Genomic DNA, 21,900 nt, shown 5'->3' with positions numbered 1-21,900 from the left:
AAACAAGGCAATATTTACATGATTTATTCTGCTTATAACGATCTTGCAGAATTTGGCATTTCTGGTCAAGAAATTTTAATATCTAATTGGCAGTAAACCAGCACATGGAGAGGGACCAAGGGCACATTCAAGTGTGGCCCATGTGCACCGCTCAGTTCGAAGAAGCTGATAACCAGTGGCTCCATCTACAAACTCTTGTGGGGGAATCATGGGAGCTGAGCATAAAGGGATCCCTGGAGAAGCAAGGAAAGGCGACCCATGAAAGGGTTTTGTAGGAACAAGAAAGCACATCAGAGGAAGAGGCTTGGATATTTTGCTTTGTTTTCTTACTTCAAGTACATCCTCACCTGTTCCTGCATCATTTTCTCATTCTGCACAGGGAAGTTAATCACCTCTCTCACAGGTGAAACACAAAGGTTTGTTTTTTTTGGGGGGGGGGGGAGAGAGAAGTAGAGCATAGATCAATACTTTATTTCAGGCACCAAATACCACTTTGAAACCTGTCTTCCTAAAGCAGTAGACTACCTACCCACTTCCCTCCCACCCCTTTTCAAAGCTGCCACTCTGCAGCCTCAGAAAGCAATGCCACGGGGGCAGGACCTTTAGCAAATCCCAGCCCTTCATGAATTTTGGACACAACACGAAGCTGCAGGAATAGTTGAGTGCACTGGTGCTGTGCCCCTTGCATGAATGGGGAAGGCAGAAACATTTGTTCACACCCAGGATTCGAGAATAAAAAATAAATGGCCACATTAGGTGGATTGTATAACCACAGCAGTAATTAGGAAGACACCACACTCGGAAGAGGCAAGATCTTTCTTTTCTAGGAGTTAATTGACCTTCAGGCCAGCCTGCCAACAGTCTAGGGTCCTCGTGGGACAGGTTCCCCCGCCATTTGCATGGGTCCCAACTGTGGGGTTCAAGGTCTACTTTCATCACAGGACAACCTGGGACCTTCCCAACATTGTAGAGTTGTCACCTGCAGCTTCTGACCTTGTGCCAGAGTCCATTTTGTTACCAACACCTCCTTTCCACGATGCAGCTAAAGGCCTGGCCCATTCCTAGGAAGTGCTGACATGGAATGACAAGTGGTGTGTTCTCCACCCCCCCATCCCTCCTCCCCCGCTGCTAGGCACAGGGAGAATAGAAGAGTCAGCAGCGGGAGAGGCCAAGAAAGCCAACAAGCAGAGCGTCAGGGAGACCACATGGCTGGGCAAAAAGTCGGGAGCCTGTGGTGCGCTCCCAGATGTCAGGGGCCACACGTGAACAAACAGGGACTGACACCCAAGTGGGAAAGAGAAGAGAGGCTGCCACGTGGAGCAAGAAAAAACAGCCACGGAGGTGGTCCTCCTGCAGATGACCAGAGCTGTTCCTCAGAGATGAAGGCAGAGTGATTTCAAATGGTTGCAGGTTTAGGGACCCACTCCACTGAAGACCCTTCTGTTAGAAGCCAGGATACTAATGTTAAAAGGGGGCAGGTGAAAGAACCGTTAACACACTGCTTAGCCCCCCAACCCCCTTCATGCTTGAACATTATTATATCCCCAGCTCCCAAGGGTGAGGGAACCTGGTGGGCCCTGCAGTCACACTCTGCTTCCACAGAAGCAGCTGAGCTTCTCTCCACTCCCAAAACCCAACCGGAAGAGTCCACCTTCCCACCACCCTATAAGCAAACTGCAACCCTCCCATTCAAAAGTGGGGAGGTCTCACTTAGGATTGGATCATATATATAGATATATTCAGTAATGAAGGAACGGCTGATGAAGGGGGAAGCCCAGCATGCCCCAGTTTGTGCGTGTTCCAGCTCCTTGCAGAGGAGGTCCAGTCCTTCTCTCGCTTCTCCCCCAAGCACATTGGAGGTTGGATGCAAAGAGCCAAAAAATGACGGGGCAAAAGGGCAGCCGAAGGAGCTTTGATCAGCAGCAGCAGAGGAGGGGAGGGGTCCCAGGTATTATCATCCTTCCTGCCAAAACATGCACCTAAGGGGTGTCAGGCGAACACAGGAGATGCAAACGAGTTATCAACTTTTGTCTGAACCACTGTCTCTGTGCAGGGCACTCTTCTTCATGCTTTCCAAGTACTCCTGTTGTGACACCGCCAGCACCGAAGCCAAGATCTCGTCGTCATCCCAGTCACTCAAGCCTGGCAGAAGACAAAGGGGTTGAAGCAGTCACAGGTAGAGTCATGGATCACTCGGGTCCTGCCTCTAGCCATTCTCCCACCACCTCTCACACACAGCCGACCATGCGCCGGCGACTGCATCATAGTTCCATGTCCACCCCATCCTTTGCCACCACAGCCGCTGATGCTCCAGACTGGATGCTTTCACCTTAATGACCACAATAAGACTCCACAAGGAGTGGTGAAAAAATACTTCATTTCAATGCTCCAAGCATTCCTGTTTCAGAGTTAGCAGTTTTCAGTTTCTGGCACTCAACCTAGTTCATCTGAAAGCTCTCACCCCTTTTCATTTTTGTAAATCAAAATCTGAATTTTACACAATTTTGGAATTGCAATTTTTTTTTTGCTGTTCTCACAGGGCTCTATTATCCATGATTCTTTTTATAGCACTTATTTTCCTCCTCCCCACCCACCCTACTGCCCACCATTTCCATAGCGTGAAGTCAGGGATGAATTAGGTGGGAAGACCACAAACGGAGGTACGTGATCTCCTCCTCCCAAAGAAACCAGCTGACTCCCAAGTGATTGTGCAAGGGCCAGGGAAAATGTGAGAGCTAGTTGCAGAATCTCGTGAAAATCCTGGTAGCTTTGCCCTGAATCTTAGGCAATTTCCAGGGTTTTACTTTTTGAAATATGGCAACCCTGCTGAAAACATCAAAATTAAAACAGATCTGAGGTATGTTTCCAGCAGCCCAGAAATCCTCACTTAAAATAACTGCTCAAGCTAACTCCTCTTCTGTCATCTTCTCACAAGGCCTGGCATTTTTAGATTTGCTCAAGCTCAGAACGACAAATTTTGACCTGTCTCCTCTCCATATACACACTAAGCAGTTATATATATTGTGAAAAGCAGACACTGAATGCAGGGTTCTGTACTGGAAAACTGAAGGAGTCTTCAGCTACAGCATCAGAATGCCTGAAAAGAAAATAAGGCTCTGAATAGCTAAAGAGCCACCTCTCCTTAACACCCGAATGCTTGGCTCAAGGGAGGGCACTTACCAAATGCTGTTGGTGACATCTGCTGCATTATTGCCCGACACTCCAGGGCTGGATACAACGATACTAAGGGAGGGGTTGCTCGGCCACCGCCTGCAGAAAGCTGGCTGCTTGTACCTGGGTAGGTGTGCAAATTGATGGTAGAATTATTTGCATGCAAAGGGGACGTTCATCTCCTAAGGGCCAATTCTCCAACAATGCCCTGCCCCCTGGTATTCCTTTAAAGGCAATTTAAACTTAACAAGTTTGCAGGTGTTTTCCTGTGATGGATAAAAGAGTCTGAACTCTGACATGTATATTAGTCTGACCATATTCTGGCATAATTTACCTATTCTCGGGTTGCCCCTTGATAGAAACCAGAGTATATAGTGTGGGATCGCCAAAATCTCAGTGTTTTTTTTTATTTTATTTATTTTGTGTGGTTGTTGTTTTTTAAAAATTTATCTCTCTATCAAACTTTTTTGTATACAGCTGTACAGTAAAAATATCAGTGACTTACAATTATTAGCCTGATGAATATTAGACAGACATATGCACACACAGAGCCAAAAGATGAAGAAATCCACAGGCAGAACCTCTGGCATTCTTTATTGGTAACTATCCTGCCCCCTTTTTAGGGCTGTGTGGATTCTGTCTGGCATAGGTAAAGGTAAAGGGACCCCTGACCATTAGGTCCTGTTGTGACCAACTCTGGGGTTGCGGCGCTCATCTCGTTTTACTGGCCGAGGGAGCCAGCATACAGCTTCCGGGTCATGTGGCCAGGATGACTAAGCCGCTTCTGGCGAACCAGAGCAGCGCACGGAAACGCTGATTACCTTCCCGCCGGAGCGGTACCTATTTATCTACTTGCACTTTGATTTGCTTTCGAACTGCTAGGTTGGCAGGAGCAGGGACCGAGCAACGGGAGCTCACCCCGTTGCGGGGATTCAAACCGCTGACCTTCTGATTGGCAAGTCCTAGGCTCCGTGGTTTAACCTACAGCGCCACCCACGTCCCTCTGTCTGGCATACCAGACATCAATTCAACACCCTGTAACTCTCTGCAATAAAATGATCCATGGAGTCACTCAAGGCAGAGGGAAAGGTCATTATCCTGCACTAGTGAGTCCTCTAAGTGACTGTGCCACTCTTTGGCCTCCTTTAGGCCTGAGAATAGGGGACGCAGGTGGCGCTGTGGGTTAAGGCCTCAGCGCCTAGGACTTGCCGATCAAAAGGTCGGCGGTTCGAATCCCTGCGGCGGGGTGCGCTCCCGCTGCTCGGTCCCAGCGCCTGCCAACCTAGCAGTTCAAAAGCACCTCCGGGTGCAAGTAGATAAATAGGGACCGCTTATCAGCGGAAAGGTAAACGGCGTTTCCGTGTGCAGCTCTGGCTCGCCAGAGCAGCGATGTCACGCTGGCCACGTGACCCGGAAGTGTCTCCGGACAGCGCTGGCCCTTGGCCTCTTAAGTGAGATGGGCGCACAACCCCAGAGTCTGTCAAGACTGGCCTGTACGGGCAGGGGTACCTTTACCTTTTATCTTTAGGCCTGAGAATAGAGGGGCCTGTATGAGGACTCAAATCCCTCTCTGCTGTGAGAGAAATATTAATCCAGAATTGCAAGTCATTATGATGGAGGGCTACCAACCCCTTGCTCTGCTGGCCTCACCACTTTTCTGTTCTAATAAACCACCTCCCCATACCTTAAGATCTTCCAAATCCAAAACTGACAGGAGGTGAAATCTGTGGGTGTATGAATGGGGAATCCCTCCCATTTTCCCGTGGCATCTCAGTAGTAAAACAGCCTTTTCAGGTAGGCCTATCTGACTTTCCAAGTTCACTACTAAGTGAAACCTTCCCCCTGCCTCTGGGATATTTAATTCTGCTGTGTTTAGCTTACTTTAAGGATTTTCACTTCCAACCCTGCAGGCTCATTTATGGCTTCCAACCCATTTACAGCTAGATCCTATCGGTTGGAGAAACACTTTATGCCTGGGCTTCTGCTGTACAGGACTGTTATGTATTTTTATTTTACTTACTTCATTTATTTTAAGATTCTAGTTTGTTTTTAAACACAATCAGTGTGAACTTCCTCAAGCAATGCAAGAGGAAAGGAGCTCCATTTAAAAAAATTAATAATAAGGTAAGGAAAGCTAAATATCTTGTCCTTTCCCTCATTCCCTTCTTTGGCTGCTGGATAGCTAATCTCCCCTCTCTCCTATCCCTTCAAAATGGCAGAGAGTAAGCAGTTGTGGAGAAATATACCACAGTAGTGCTTTATGGCAACTGCACCACAGCCCTTCTGCTCCCCCTTCTAGACTTACAAAGGAGATGCAGCTTCTACAGGACCACAGTGTTTTGAAGCAGAACAGCACTATGAAGACTGGATCAAGACAGAACAGCACTATGGTGTCTACAGGTGTGGTGGAAGCGGCAAACTGCATGACCTTGTCCTGTCACCTGGACAACCAGAAGGAGCTCAGAGAGATCTATGCGGCTTGCAGGTGTTACGTGTGCAAGAAGAATGTGCCTTGACAGCTGGGGAAAAGCTCGTTTGATCTGCACATGTCCCAAGTCACAACCAAGCTTGTCTCCCTGTGGCGTAGTGGCCACCTCACCCAGCCCCTGCCATAGCTTAAGCCCTCTTGCCCCCCACCCGGAGGAGTCATTCTGCTCCCTGCTCTGACCCATGGGGCACTTACCAGGAGCACACGGCGAGGGGGGCTTTGTAAGTGCTAGAGCTGCGGTGCTCCCAGGGGAAGGTGGCTTGGCAGCATTCAGCTCATTGTGCAAGTCGGGGTGCTCTGGGGAAGACGCCGAACTGCGCTGGCGTGGAGAGCGGCCACTCCATTCTTCCAAACCGCTGGCTGCAGCCGCCGTGGCAGAGCTGCAGGTAGCGCTAGCTTTGCAGGGCTGTGGGGAAGGGAAAAGGTAGGGATGCTATTCAAGGCCAACAATCTTGCTGATCAGTTTCCCAGAGCCAGGCCAGTATTACAGCCAGTCTCAACAGAAGGGAAGACTCACTTCCCCACCTCTAGTGATCCCCGAGATGCCCCCAAACCCTCACTTCCCCTTCACACGTGGAGGAAATAAACCAAACCTGTCTGGCCTGCTTTTCCTGGTCACGCAGCCACTGCAAATAAGACTCCCTGGCAACCTGCTCCTCAATGGCCTCGTTGGTTGCTTCCCAGTCAGTTGCTCGTTTCTTATCTTCTAGCATTTGCTGCTCGATCCAGGACTCCTCGGATGTCTTGATTGCGTTCTTCATCAAGGACTGCTCCGCATACTACAGAGAGTGGAGGGAGTTCAGCAAGCCCACTGGAGTCCCAGGCTCAAACCCGCTGCCCAAGTTTGGTTGCATGTTTTAAACAGCAAAAAGAGATAAGCCCTCTCCGTCAGGAAAACAACCACAGGGGCAACTATACTTTAGCATAGTGCTAAGCAAGCCTCCTGCCAGCGCAAGGATTTCCGCTTGCACAGCAGGACTCCCTTCACCCTTCCCCATTTGTTTTAGGAGGCACCCCCTAGTCTGCCAAGCAGATATGGGAAAGGTGTGGGATACACGCAGGGGAGAAATCCTTGGGCTGACAGAATGTGCTATGTGGATTCTGCCCACAACTGAAATCTGGGTGTGAGTGGGAGGAAGGTTGTCTTGGAAGAGCACATATCTATTCAATTTTCCCCTAGCAGATAAAGGAAAGGATGAGATTAATTCATCTTAAATGCGGCTGGACAAGCTTTGTCAGATCTGGGGGAGAAAACAGGTGATAGTCTCCTAGCAGGCATCAGATATCCTTCTCCAGCCTCTTTGAGGTTGGAAGTGGCTGGGGAAGGCATCCTACAGCTACTACTCTTTACATGCTTCTTCACCCTGCTCTGCCAGAATCGCCACACGGCCACATCAGAAATGCGATGGTGATTGGCAGGCCCAGCACTCTGTACAAAATGCCCCATCCTTCAGACGGGTGGGTTGATTCAGCCCCACCTCATTCACCAGATCTAGCTGAGCAATATCTGAGACCTAGGGAGAGGACCTCTAGCGCCTCCATCTTCCCCATTTGCCAACAGAAAGAGACACCTGGAGAGGAGAGCAGGAGGAGAAGCTGTGAGATGAGTGAGTGGTTGGCTGGGGGGCTGTACCTCCTGCTGCCTCCCTGCCAGCAGTGGCGCCACCACTCCCTCCCTGCACCACCATGCCTTCCCCCTCCCCACAGGTGAAGCCAGCACCCCTGCTGCCATCTCCTGCCCCTTGTGGCTAGTACCCAGCACTAGCCATGACTTGGGCACTCAGTGCTGCTGGAGGATTGCCATTTCCTGCTCCTTGACCCCAGCAGCAGCTGCTGTGGCACACTCCAGGGGTGAGTAGAGGGGTGTGCTACCTCAGGGATCGAGGAGCAGGAGGCAGCAAGCAGCTGGTAATGGTGGACACCCAGCTGTGCTGAGTGCTGGGAACTAGGTGCTGGTGTGGGGCAGGAGGTGTGGGTGGGGGCTGCACTGGGGATTTTGTCTCTAGCAGCACAATGTCCTGGGCCATTCCTGGCAGCATGGAATTTTCTTTTTTAAAAAATATATTTTTATTGATTTTTACATGAAATTTCAAAAAAAACCAAAAAAACATACAACATATTTTCTCATCTTATTCAGTGTTTTGGACTTCCATCAACCATATCTGAAGATTTTTCAATCTTTTATCAATCTGCATTTCATTAATTTCACTAATACTTTTAATAGTCCTTCACTAACAGTTCTCTTCAAAATTTTCTCTGCAATATTTCACATAGTCCTCCTTACAAAACTTCTTGCAATCCCACTAGCGTAATCTGTTGATTACAATTGCTTTTCAGATAGTTCACATATTTACTCCAGTCGTCTGAGAATCTCTGATGCCACAGGTTTCAAATCCTTCCTGTCATCTTGTCTAATTCTGCATAGTCCAGGCACCATGGAATTTTCAAAGGGTAGCAGCTGAAACAGTCATTGTAGTAGCAGCAGCAACTGGGAACTTCTGACTCACTTGCCTGGTTTGGCATGCAAGGGCATTTTTAAAGCCATGCCCTACCTGCTCTACACCTGGCACCAAACATAACACCAGGGGTGTGGCAGGTAAAGATGCAGCTGGGCTTAAAGAGGGCTTGCAGGCAGCACCAACCAGCCAGTTGCCAGGAGCTAAGAACAGCCCTGTGCAAAGCCCCATGCCCAACACATAATATTATTTTATTATGTATTATTTTTTGCTTGTTCTCAGTAGCGTTGGTGCCCAGTTATTAGGCAGAAAGGCAGGATATAAATACATGCTGGTCCCACTTTCTGAACACAATGCATTCCCAGGAAATTATTCGTTAGGCGAGAATTTAAATTATTTCCTATGGGAATATTTCAAATTCATGATTTGTCCAATCTCCCTCCATGGTTTCTTCCTGAAACAGCTGCAACCAATTAACAAAAGCAAGCAAATTTGGAAAGCAATATTTTCTATTTATTTATTTATTTCAAATTCATGCAACACCCCCCAAGTTGAGTATCTGACCTTTTATAAAAATACAATACACAGATCATACTGCAAGGTTACACGATCAGGCACACATCTTCGTCAATTGGATTTCTCCCTGTCCTCTCTTTATCCATCAAGCCTTACCTTGCCACATCCCAACCTTCCAACCCCCAGAGGACACCCTGGTAGTGAGGGATACTGAACTCCTCGGCTAAAGAGACCTCCCTTCCCCAGAACCCATCCAGGAAAGACTCACCCCTGGCTTGAAGGAGGGCAGCCCAAGCCCCACACCAATGGTAGCCTTGTTGGGGTTCACCACAGAGTTGTAATGTATGTTGCGGTGATAGCTTACTCGGATGGGCTCATCCTCGTTCTGATGGATGCCATGGAAAGTGTTGATGGGCTCTGGAAGGGAAAGATGGCAGCTCAGTGAGAGGTGTAGCATAATCCCTGCCCTTTGCCCAAACATGCTGGATGCCATCACCACGCTTTATAGGGGCAGCTGAGAGGCTGGCATCCCCAGCCCAGGGCTGGCATGGGCAAGGGTTAGGGGACAGGAAGTAGGAGCCATGCATACCTGTGCCATACTGGTAAACCTCCACAGGTCGATTGTACATCTCTGCCATGGCCTGCATCTCAATATGGTTGCCGTGACAGTTGTTTTTCCGTTTCCGGTTGATGTAAGTGGTGAAATCTTCTGTTACGTAATTGGAAAAGTAATCGGCATTCTTCATCTGCAATGTGAAAGGGCCTCAAGGTTAGAAGGACGGAGAAAGGCTCCCACTTGGGGCAAGAAACAGCATGGGGAGGTGGGAGAGCCTTTCCAGGAAAGGATTCTTGGCACAAACCCATTAGGAGAGCTGAACCTGCAGAGATCAAGGGGTCCCCATGCTGCATTAGAACTGTTTTGCTCAAGGCAGCTTCCACATATATGGGGCAGTGGTTAAACAAATTAATAATGTTGGGCCATTGGGCATAATTGGCCATTGGCTCCCGGTGGAGTACAGGGTCAGATTTAAGGTGCTGGTTTTGACCTTTAAAGCCCTTCACGGCCTAGGACCCTCATACCCTTGTATTTTAATCAACTTGTTTTTATTATTGGTTGTTAGCTGCCCTGAGCCCGGTCTTGGCTGGGGAGGGCGGGGTATGTATGTATGTATGTATGTATGTATGTATGTATAAACAAACAAATAAATAAATAAATAAATAAATAAATAATAAAGTGTAAAATGGCTCCAATCATAGAATTGGGTCATTTAACATTATTACCCCAGTCACATGGAAGCTGTAAACATACGACACACACACACACACACGCAGCAGCAGCAGCAGCAGCAGCAGCAGCAGCAGCAGCAGCAGCAGCTTCAGTATAGTTGGGGTAATGCTTAAGAGTCCCCTCAGTGCCAACAGGATTCCACAAGGGGAGGGCCTGCCAAACACCTTTCAAGCAGTTTATGGATGAGCTGCAATTTTAAGAGTGGAGATATACATATACCTATGTGTGTGTATTTATCTGTATAATTTAGAGGTGGTTGGGAGAAGAGGAAAAGAAACAGTGGCTGTAGCATCAGTTGTACCATTTCAAAGGAGGAAAGGTATAATATTTTCATAGGAAGAATGTCCTTAGTGCCCAGAAGTAACAGCTGGAGAAGAAGCTAAAGCCAGGGATTTAGACAAGACTCACCAAGTAGTCCATACAGTGCTTCCTGACCACTTCATGCATGTCTTGGTCACCATATACCTGGTCAGCTGCAAAAAGAAATGAGAGATCATCACTGACCCAACCCAACAATTGCTTACCTGATAAGCAGAAAAGAGAGACAGGTTTGGAAGCACCTAGTTTTCCTTGCATGTAGCACAGCTTCATAACTGAAGCTGCTGATTTACACCAAGTGAACCCCAGATCAGTTTCTTATTCCTCCAGTACTCAAAAACCCTGGGATGGTCCCACTGAGTGCTGTCTTCAGCATTCCAAGGGAGGCGTGTGTGGCTTTCCTCTCGTCTGCAAGCTGTGCATCATGGTTCTCTTCCCCCACAGTACAACAAACCGAGCAGAAGCAAGTGCTGAAGGTGGCCTTTCCCCCGACCCCCCAGCTCCAAACCCCAAAGATAGCAATCAACATTTGGCTCCCAAGCTGCAGACACTTCTTGGACACCCATAAATCTTTTAGCTGGGGTTAGCTTCTTTAGTATTTCTCATTGCCTATTCTGATTTCTAGCCACCAAATGTGCCAGATGTAGAGTTGGCGAGAGCACCCTTTAATCCTCTTGCTTTGAAAGGCTTTCTTTTGGTCCTCCTTTTTTTGTAGCCTTGTACCATTTTGCTTGCTGTTGATTTATGGCAGTTTATTGCACTCTACTGAATATTTTGTTCTTTTCATACTGCTGTTTACTGCTGTTTGGGGCCTTTTGGCTAAAAAGCACCATATAATTAATTGTAATTTGGAAGCATGTAACCCTGATATCATGTGTCACCCAGAGGGACCTGACTGATCACATATTTAGGGTCAGGAAAGGAAAACCTCCCCACAGGACAGATTTTGGTTAGTAGCTGAGGCTAATGGCTGCAACACACCTACTCAGCCTACAAGTACACTGTTACCTGAACTATGAGGACCTGCCCTCTTGACACAGAGAGGTCAGATGAGTTCTCAAGCAGAAGCCAAAACAAGGACTTCTGCTGGGTCAACAGGGCTATTCACACCCTTGCCTGCTCTTACACCCATACCCACACCCCTGGGGGGCTTAGGAGAACCATCAGAACAGCACGGGGGGGGGGGGAAGGTGTATGGGGATTGTTCCATGTGGGAAGCTGAAATGCTTTTGTTGATGGAACATTTGACATAGTGTTACCTTAAATTCCTCCCAGAGTCATTTATTCCATTAGAAAAACATTTTAATGCTGGTTTATCTAGTTTACAGCTGGAAAAGTAGTGGGCCTATTATTTCCACTTTTTCTCTCTCCCCTGATTTTTTGTTTGGTGCTATTTCTGCAACACACACACACACAGCTCGTTTCTGCACAGGCTGGGTCACCAAAAGCTTTAGTTGAGTAATCTAACAATTAAAACCGATTGAAACTGGGAGCCACAGTTCCATTATTTGTCAGCTAATCCACAACAAGGCAGCTAATGAAACTGATCCGAGCCAGTACTGAAACTGACAGATGTGCTGAAAAGTAAGATCTTACAGATTTTTCAACATCACAAAATCTCTTTGCAGATGTGCAACCATTTCCAGGGGCAAGTGTAGAAAAACAACCAGATGCCAGCTCTGGGAGCATCAGAGAAGCAAATGTTGCAGCAAAGTGGATTACCTTGGAAGGCAAAGTAGCTGAGGGGTGGTCACAGATATCTGAAACCAATTACTGAAAAGTGCCAAAATCCCTTGCTATTTTGAGTTGCCTATATGGTCTCTACTTCAAAATACTGCTATTAACTGAAAAGACGTTAGGATTCAATATGCAGCACCCACAGGGATACCGAAGCAACACCATATTCAGACTCTACGAGATTCAAGCATCAATTTTTATTAAGGCATAACAAACGGAAATCAGTTAAGTTGGCTTCGCGTGGTTCAAAGTTATCCATGGCTCTGGGGCAGTCAGATCAAAAGAAAATAATGTAAGGGGTTAGGAAGAAGAGGAGAGAACAGCCTCCTGAGTTTGGAAAGGACTGGGATGGGCCACGGTTCAGGAAGCAGCTGGGAGAGGGGTCACCGTGCAAGAAACGAGAAAACTTAGTGAAAAAGCAGTTTCAACAGCATTTGTGGCAAGTATACAGAATTCCAGTCATAATCAGGGGACTTGGTTTATAAAGCTCAGCAACAAAGAAATCCAGACGACTCTCCTGAGCTACATGCCATGTCCTGAATCTCCCACCCAGCCCAATCAACTTACACTGAGGGAGGCAGAGAGAAGAAGCTATCCTGGGATGCTTGTCAGCAGCCCTTACCTGGGAATAGTATTTTGGGGAGGCACATTCCTGATGTGGAGCCAGTGGTGGCAGAGACAGGAGAATGAGGCTCAGATCATCACCACACTCAAAGGTGAGAGTAGAAGAGAAATGCCAGGAAGAAAAGAGACCTGTGACAACCACACAGGACCACAAGGTCAAGAGATAGCATATGGAAAAAAGTTTCTAAGCCCAAGAGTAGTAAGTGCTTTGTACATAGCGAAGCGTCTTGGGATGATGCCTCTGCTGCTTCTCCAAACACAGCAACTTTCTCCTGCTTCTCTTCTCTTCTCTTCCACTTTCCAGCAATCATTTCCCCCTCCCTCTTCCCCTTGCTTCCCTTCCCATGCCTGTTTTTTTCCTACTTCTTCTCTCATAGTCCACCCTCTGAACTTTCCCTCCTGCCTCCACAGCCTGTTCGCAACCACTGCTACCACCTATGCCTCAGGAATTGGAAAGACGTTCTTGCACCCTCGGTGCATCAAACACTAGGGCTGCTCTTTTCTGGGCCAAACAGGAGCCACAAAGACTCCACAGGCCACCCATAGAACGAACAGCAACAATACCCCCAAGCCAAACTGGGGTCCGTAAGAACTGTAGCCATAAGAGTTCCAGTGTGGGGAGTAAAATTGTGGCTGTTTTTGCACCACCATATATTGGTGCCAGAGGTGACAAACTCCAGCAGCACCCTCCAAAACTATAATAAGACAACAGCACAAGCCCCATTCAAATCCTCTTGTGCCACTCCAATTCCTTCTGGGGATTGTGCACAGAGTACGTTGTGCTCCAACAGTCAAATCCATTTGACTTGTGCCCAGCTGCCTTTAATGGCATCCCAATAAACCCGCTTCACCTTGCCTTGTGAGACATCCATATGATGGAATGGCAGTGGCCCCTTCGGATCTTGAAATATGGGTCCCCTCAACAAAATTTAAAATTCGGCTTTGTAATTCGGAATTTATGTGATGTGATGTGATTTGATTTGATTGGCCGATTAATAAAAAATATTTAGAAAAAAAAGGAATGGCAGTGGCCCTTAACCTTCTTAACCTTCCCAGTTAAGCAGTAGATTTGTAATGCTGAAAGCCTCTACTGCATGAAGAGAAGATCCATGCCTGCCTCAAGGCACCATGGAATTAGCAGGTCAGAAGAAGGTAGCTTGCCTTGTATGGCAGCCCTTGTATGTACCCATGAACAGCAGGATGTTGAAAATGGCACATGGGACGGTGTAAGGGTGGGGACCCCAGCATCACTCATCAAACACAAACAGATCACCTTCTAAACATTGTGCTAGTAATTTCATGGCATTTCCTATAACAGTGCAAGGGGGTGAAGAGGCAGTTCCCTATCTGTACGTGATAGCAATAGGACACTGCCTTCTGAGGCTAATTTTCTAGGCCCCTCAAGGTAGCAGCAGGAAAGCAAGACAGACAGATGAGGACAGGTCAACAGCTTTTTGGCGGGCTGTGCAATGCATCAAGGGAGTATGTGACTCATCTCTAACCTCTATGTAAACAAGGATGTGGTTTCTCGTGTGGGGAAGTAGAGCTGGCAGTTCCAGCAAGTCACATGGGCATCGGCTTTTCTACGAAACTTCTGTTGTGGTCACCACCCCAAGCCCCATTTTTGTTGATGATCTGTGCACGTGCACAGAGGCCCGCTCAGTAAAGACACAAACAGAAACGAAAGCCCTAGTCCATGCTCCAAAACATACCCCAGGAAGAATTAGGTCCATGATAAAACTTTGGTAGGAAATGGGAGGCTACAGTTGCATACAGTTTTTTTCTCCGTTAAGGAAGGTTTATGTTGCATGCTTATTGTGCTTGTTTTGTTTTAACGTGCATTTTCAGTTTTTAGTACTATAAAGTGGAACCTCGCGTTATGTACCGCCCTCTTTACGAATGCTTCAAGTTACGAGCTCTGCTAACCTGGAAGTAGATGCCCCTTGTTGCGAACTTTGCCCCGGGGATGTGAGTGGAAGTTGTGCGCTGCCAGCGCAGCAGGAGCAGGAGGCGCCATTAGCGAAAGCGCACCTCATGTTAACAACGGTTCCGGGTTACAAATGGACCTCTGGAACGAATTAAGTTTGTAACCGGAGGTACCACTGTACTCTGTTTTGTTTTTTGTGAGACACCTTGAGAATACCTGACTCCAAGCCTGTATTTCAGGCTGATCAATTGTTATTCTTAGAACAAAGCTATAAAACATACGATGGCTTTCCACAGCATCCTTCCTCAAGATCTGGAGGGAGGGTAAGGGTGACAGGAAACTTTTTTTCTTTTTAGTGTAACATTTCAGGGCCTGATGGTTACATCTTAAAAAGTAGGTAATAGCAAAATTGCTAAAGAGGAGAAACACAGAAACAAAAGCAGCCCTGATTCATTTCATTTCATTGTTCAGCTTTTACATGACTTCTGAGAACACCTACTGAAATTATTCAAAAGCTGACATAAGATTGGGTGTTTGAGGGCAAACTTACTGAGTTCACATACTATGTGAGGCACAAGTGGAACACAGCACCAAGCACAACTACAAAGACAGGCAAACAAGGCTCGCTGCATGTATCTAAAATGTCTCTCTGACCCAGGGACTTGCCAGGAAAGCAAGACATGAGCATCGCTGAAACTCCTGGGTGATTATGCCTCATACAGTTTCAATCTCAAAGCAGTTCAAATTCACAGAACTTCCAAGGTATTGCTGCTGGTTAATAACTCACATAAAAGTGTCAACAATAACCTCAAAGCGTTTCTGTGAAAAGTTCAAAACATGGTGCTTCTTTTCTGCTGCCTTTTTATAGGATGGGAAGTGGTTCTGCTGCAAATGACCCTCTTCATGCTTTTCACCTTTGGCAAGCCTGTAAGCCAGTGAATCTTGAACAGCTTATTCAGGACACCTGGCACCAGCAATGAGTTTTGCATGGTGGGTCTTTGCTCTCATGCAAAATCAGCTGTCTCATAGGTAAGCCCTCTGCCATTGGCCTGAGTAACCTGATGTCACAGCCAGTGATAATGAGCAACTGCAAGTCTGGGCAATTTTGCTTCAACCACTGGCCCAAGTTAAATATATTTATGCCAAAAGATTTTGAAAGCTGGCTCACATCAGCGGAATGGTCTCTAAAAACAGTCAGCTTCTGTTTTGGAGGCATTACTACAATCACTTCCTCTGTATCTGCTGTTCAGAGGTGAGTTTCAGTGCTCTTGTAGCCAAAAAAGCACCACCGGGGCACAAGGCACAGGTATCAGCTGGTCTGGGGAAACCCCAAAGGCAAAACAGAATGATTTTACTGCAGGACTTGAATCACATTTGAAGATGGAAAGAGGTTGTAATATTTCCCCACAATATTTCCCCACATAATTTAAAAATATTTCCAGTATTTTAAGTGTGATAGTGCATCTTTTAAATGTACGTAGGTGGGGTAAATCCCATCTAAGGTCCCGTGAACGGGGGGTGGGGTTAAATCTCATTATCTGAAGAGAAAGCTAAGCACTATGGGTGTATTTTTGCTGCTGCTACTTGGTAGCTTTACTGTTTGAGATTTTTTAAATGATGAATTATATTGTCTATGTGAAATTCTTCTTAGTGCAGCGTTGTTACTATATATATTCCTTCCTGGGACCTTCCTGGTGAAAGGTGGATTTAATAGATAAACACTTAATGAATAAATATATGCCTGGACAAAAAGGAAGCCACTACATGTTAGGAATAACCTGTAACTATAAAACATTTCAAAACAATGCGCATTGCAATGGAGTAGGGGATGCCTATCAGAATTAGAAAAGAGAGGAACTGGTCTGGAATAGTCACAATAAAGGAATGAGGCAATCGAAGCCAAGGTTGCTACTGGATTGTTAACAAGATGGAGATGGCCAAAAACCAAACCAAACCAAATGAGAAAAAGATAAAGAAGGAAAAAAAGGGAAAGTGGTAGGTAAAGGCCGTGTGTCTGCAGTTTGGCACATAGATGGGCTGGTGGACAAACCCAGGACAGATTACTGCAGCAACTGGCTGCAATCATTCCTTTCCTGAAAATCCAGCTCTCTCTGAATGATTTTCAAAAACTACTTCAAGGACAAAGTCACACTTTCCCAGATATTTCTGTTTATCCAAGCCCCTGCCAAACCCCCAAGTCAGATGGTCAAGTTCTTCACACATTCACGTATCTCCAGTCAAAGGGACTCAGGAAGCAGAGTTAGCACAGACCTTTGCCCCTGGCAACAAAGACACAGTTCTAGGCTAGATAAGGGGCTCACTCCATATAAAGCATCTTTGTTGCACACACACAAACCCTGGTGAAAACTCTATAATTGCGGAAGGAACCTTGCAATGGCAAAAGTGCTACAGGCTTTGACTGAACTGTCCAGTCATGCTTCCATACCTATCACACCACAGCGCCACCTGCGTCTAAACCACTGAGCCTCCTGGGCTTGCCAATCAGAGGGTCGGCGGTTCAAATCTGCACTATAGGGTGAGCTCCTGTTGCTCTGTCCCAGCTCCTGCCAACCTAGCAGTTCGAAAGCACATCAGTGCAAGTAGATAAATAGTTACCACTGCAGTGGGAAGGTAAACAGCATTTCCATGCACTCTGACTTCCATCACGGTGTCCCGTTGCACCAGAAGCAGTTTAGTCATGCTAGCCACACAACCCGGAAAAGCTGTTTGTGGACAAACGCTGGTTCCCTCGGCCTGAAAGTGAGATGAGCACCACATCCCATAGTTGTCTTTGACTGGACTTAACCATCCAGGGTCCTTTACCTTACCTACCTATCATAATCTTAATTAGTTCTTCATTTCCCCCAACCCACTACCCCATTTATCATTATTCCTTCCCTCTACCAAAAACAACACTCAACCCCTTTATCAGACTCAACAGTCTTACAGTAGCCTGGCAAATGCTTTGGGCATACCTGCAAAAATATTGGGAGCAAACCACTTCTGACATCTACAAGAGCCAGAAGATACCACCCCCACAAAGTAAGAAATTATGATGAAAAGAAAACAAGAGGCGAGTCGGAGCATTTTGAAGAATACTTTAAAAAAGAGTGGTATTAAGGTTAACTGTCAAGTGGGATAAGTCTATGAGCGGCAACAGAGAAGACAAAGGAATGGAAAAGGGAAATAATAAAGGGGAGAGGAAACATTAGGAAATGTAGCAAACTAAGAATATGAAATAGGATGCCAACAGAAGATAAGCCGGGAAGTCTATATAAAACTAAGCTAAAATATGAATGGACGTAATATGTAAAATGTAAAAATAAGAAGATCATACAACCTCCACAAGTCCAACTCATGCCTTTTCATAACATATCCTCTGGTGTGGTGGTTGTCAATGCAGTGCCAGTGTGCCCTGCCCATCAATAGGACACCTGCAAAAGGACTCAGTAAATGCATCCTCAAAAATCCACAATGAACATGTGACTGTTTGCCCTTCCTGCTCGATTTCATGTTTGGACTGGTTCGGCTTCTCTTATACTGAACAAGTCCCCTTTAACATGACCCCATTTCACTGGCTGCCAGGACTGGATACCCACCCCTCCATTCTGTTCTGAACAAGAAGAGAAGTGCAAAGAGCTTCTTTATGTGAGCAAGGAGGCCCCAAAAGGTTGCCAATGGTAACCCCTGTGGCAGTCTGCATCCATGGCTGGGGGAAGCAGCCACCACCTCCATCTGTATTAACCTCCAAACAGCAACAACGCTTTTTAATAAGTCTCCCTAAGGTAGTACAGTGGGGCCTCGCAAGACGAAAGTAATCCGTTCTGTGAGGCTCTTCGTATAGCGGTTTTTTTTGTCTTGCGAAGCAAGCCCATTGACAGCTTAGCGGATTAGCGCTATTAGCGGTTTAGCGGCTTATCAGCTTAGCGGATCAGCTGATAAGCGGCTTAGCTGCTTAGAAAAAGGGGGGGAGGGGGAAAAACCCCGCAGGAACTCGCAAGACATTTTCGTCTTGCGAAGCAAGCCCATAGGGAAATTCGTTTTGCGAAGCGCCTCCAAAACGGAAAACCCTTTCGTCTAGCGGGTTTTCCGTCTTGCGATGCGTTCGTCTTGCGGGGCACCACTGTATATTGTAAGGGGCTGGACTAGACAAGCCTCACGGTCTCTTCCAATTCTACGTAGGCATCCCCTTTTTCTTTAGCTCTGAGCTTCTGCGATTTGATATAACAATGTTATGATAGAATGAGGACAGCTAGTGGCAGAATTTATAGCAAATTTATAGACAATACGCTGACCATTTCCGTGAAAGTGTATAGAAAGGCAACTTAAGCGTTAACCACATTTTGTATCTTTTTCACACAGCAGAATTTCGCAATTGCCTTTCCTCCTCCCACAACCTTTACAGACCTATCCCCCCCTTGGTTTTTTGTCTGATTTCAAGGTTACAAATTTTGCAACACCCAGCTAAGAATGACGTCCAATCCAGCAGATTTCTGCCAGTTTGCCTAGCGTAGTGGTTTTCAAAACTTGTTCCAAGGAACCCTGGATTCCTTAGAAGCATATAAGCAGTTCCTCAGTGAGAAGATAGTAAGGGTGGACATGCTCTACAAAACAGCTTCATCACCATTTCAAATCCAATCACCCCTCTTTCAAAGTTTTAGCACCAAAACACGGAGCTTCTTGGATCCTGGATGCTACTCCAAGCTAAGCAGACTTCAGACTTGCAGGTTCTACCTTGTTTTTTTTACTAGGTCCCCCTGGTACAAAAGATATGCCTTTAAAACTGTTATGAGCCCATGACCCACAGGAATCTTCCTTCTCCTAACCCCTTGCATTATACATGGCCTAAGACTCAAAAACCTTGGTAATGCCCATTGGGATTTTTTGTTACACCTTTTTTTCCCCGTCAGCTAACTCCCATGCTATATACCACAATCTGCTTCTCAGAGACCCAACACATTTCAAAAGTGGTTTGCCTTATTGGAGAGGGGGCGGTTTCGCTTTGTTTCGAAAAACACAAATTTAAACTGCCTTGGACACACAGAACTCACTGCACACTTCTTTGCATCCTGGCTCTTGAATTCTGTGCTAAAACCCCACCAAGTTGGACAAATGCAGAAGTCTGAGAGTTCTACACGTATCTTACACTGAAAACCTGAGTTTGCAAGGAGTTTGTCAGAAGTTAATACTCAGCAGTAAGGATTTCCTGTTTTTGTCAAAAAGTCATTGATTAAAAAAAAAATCCATCGTGCTTTCTACTCGCACCCTGCTCCACCCACCAGCTCCTGTTGCATGTTTTCCTTTGTCCGTGTGTATTCTTAAACACAGCCATGTTTCTGTTCCTCCTACAGCTGAGGAGAAAGGCTCATTCCAGAGAGAGTAAACGAAACCGAATCATGACAAGGAAACTGAAGAGTGGCCTTTGAGAAAAGAAATCAAAGGAAAATCATAGATTGTGCCCATGATCTCTTCCACTACTGTAATGGCTTCAGGCCCATTTCCAGGACAAGAGGCCAGAGCTCGTATGTGTGTGTGATAAAAGTAGTTCCATGCTCTGGGAGACTCCAATCCATCACAGAAGATGGGGTGGAAAATGGGGTGGGCATGTTGAGTTATAGCCAATATTTTTACTCAGAGTAAACCTACTGAACTCCTGCCAACTTGGCAGTTCGAAAGCACATCAAAGCGCAAGTAGATAAATAGGTACCACTCCGGCGGGAAGGTAAACGGCGTTTCTGTGCGCTGCTCTGGTTCGCTAGAAGTTGCTTAGTTATGCTGGCCACATGACCTGGAAGCTGTACGCTGGCTCCCTTGGCCAATAAAGCGAGATGAGCGCTGCAACCCCAGAGTCAGTCACGACTGGACCTAATGGTCAGGGGTCCCTTTACCTTTTTAAACCTACTGAAATTAATGGACCTAACTCAGCCATGTTTATTAATTTATTTGGTCTACTCTGAGTAAAAATGTAGTTGACTACCAGCCCCAGACAGCAAGTTTTAAAGTGACAAGGGCTCTGTTGAGATCTTCAGTAGAGCAGTGTCATGCATGAGTTGGGCTGAGCAGCTACAGGTATCCTCCTTCCCCCTCATTTCCCTACCAGCTTTCACCTTACAACTGGTTTTCCCCAGCATTTAGAAACTAACACCTTCTTGAGACTCTCTCTCCTTTTGAAAAACAAAGTGAGTCACCCAATCGAGTATGGAGGTCCTCAGACCCAGTCATGAAACATTAGAATGGCGCCACACTGAAGAACAGTAGGGGAAAATCTGCACATATTTTGATAGAAACTGAAACTCTAGGTAACTTTTTAAAAAACCCAGTTCTTTGAAAGTGGAATTCCCAGTGGTATTTCCCACGCTCAAGTGCAAAGTGGCATTAGCCTCTTATAAAAGGCATTTATAAACTTCTTAATATTAAAAAAACTATCTCTAAGTAATTCTACCTGTTTAACTGAACCTGCTGTTAGTCACCCTGAACAACTCTGGAAGGGTGGGGCAGAACATTCTGGTAGGCAATGGGCTAAGTTGCAACTAAGACTGGGGGGCAATCACACTCCCCAATGGGCACAGCGTAATGTGAACAGGTGGTCTTTCGCCCCACTACAAGAATTTGGGTAAAGATACAGGTGGGCTTTTACTAACAGTGAGGTGTTGGTGCTACTTTGACTATCATTATTTACAGCTAGTGCTGTGCAGCTTGATCCTCTGCTTGCTTACACTGAGCTCAGCAGTGTAAGTCACTTTGGCTTGGACAAGATAAAGCAAATAGCAAATGTAATAAATAACAACAACAAGTAACCAACTCCAAAGCACACATACAAGTTGATTCCCTGCTCTGGAATCAACCTTTTAAAGTTGTGCAGACCGTTGAATTGACTAAGCAGCTGAGTTATGGTTTTGGGTACATTGGCAATGTTGGCTTGCATTTTTGATTGGAACCCCCCCCCCCATGAGGAATATGTAACTAATACATATCTCATCTGCTATGAACAGACCTCTGGAACGAATTAAGTACTTAACCCAAGGTACCACTGTACTTAATTCGTTCCAGAGGTCCGTTCTTAACCTGAAACTGTTCTTAACCAGAAGCACCACTTTAGCTAATGGGGCATCCTGCTGCTGCCGCGCCGCCGGAGCAAGATTTCTGTTCTCATCCTGAAGCAAAGTTTTTAATCCGAGAAACTATTTCTGGGTTAGCGGAGTCTGTAACCTGAAGCGTCTGTAACCTGAAGCGTATGTAACCCAAGGTACCACTGTAGAAGGGAAGGAAATGGCCTGCTGTTCACCTCCCAGTGGGACTCACCTCCCTCCTATCTCACCCCAGGGCTTCTATAGAACCATCTTATGATTACAGCTTTGTCTAAAGAAACATTATG

At 46.3% G+C, this 21,900-nt stretch overlaps 1 protein-coding gene across 2 annotated transcripts in view; it reads right to left on the bottom strand.

Moving 5' to 3' along the window:
- Nucleotides 1-8: 8 nt before the first annotated feature.
- The window catches only part of OTUD5 (OTU deubiquitinase 5), a 46,088-nt gene continuing 24,196 nt past the window's right edge, over nucleotides 9-21,900 (bottom strand). For both annotated transcript variants that reach the window (XM_083719183.1, XM_083719184.1), the window contains exons 3-9: nucleotides 10,328-10,392; nucleotides 9,221-9,377; nucleotides 8,900-9,048; nucleotides 6,253-6,438; nucleotides 5,855-6,065; nucleotides 3,181-3,294; nucleotides 9-2,142 (exon numbers count right to left, since the gene is read on the bottom strand). In XM_083719183.1, the coding sequence (XP_083575309.1) occupies nucleotides 2,021-2,142; nucleotides 3,181-3,294; nucleotides 5,855-6,065; nucleotides 6,253-6,438; nucleotides 8,900-9,048; nucleotides 9,221-9,377; nucleotides 10,328-10,392 (1,004 nt within the window). In that variant the 3' untranslated portion in view covers nucleotides 9-2,020. The remainder of the gene's footprint in view (nucleotides 2,143-3,180; nucleotides 3,295-5,854; nucleotides 6,066-6,252; nucleotides 6,439-8,899; nucleotides 9,049-9,220; nucleotides 9,378-10,327; nucleotides 10,393-21,900) is intronic.

Source organism: Podarcis gaigeae (assembly GCF_964106915.1).
Source record: "Podarcis gaigeae genome assembly, chromosome: 17".
In the NCBI taxonomy this organism is placed as follows: Eukaryota; Metazoa; Chordata; class Lepidosauria; order Squamata; family Lacertidae; genus Podarcis; species Podarcis gaigeae.
This window is presented reverse-complemented; position numbering and strand designations above follow the sequence as displayed.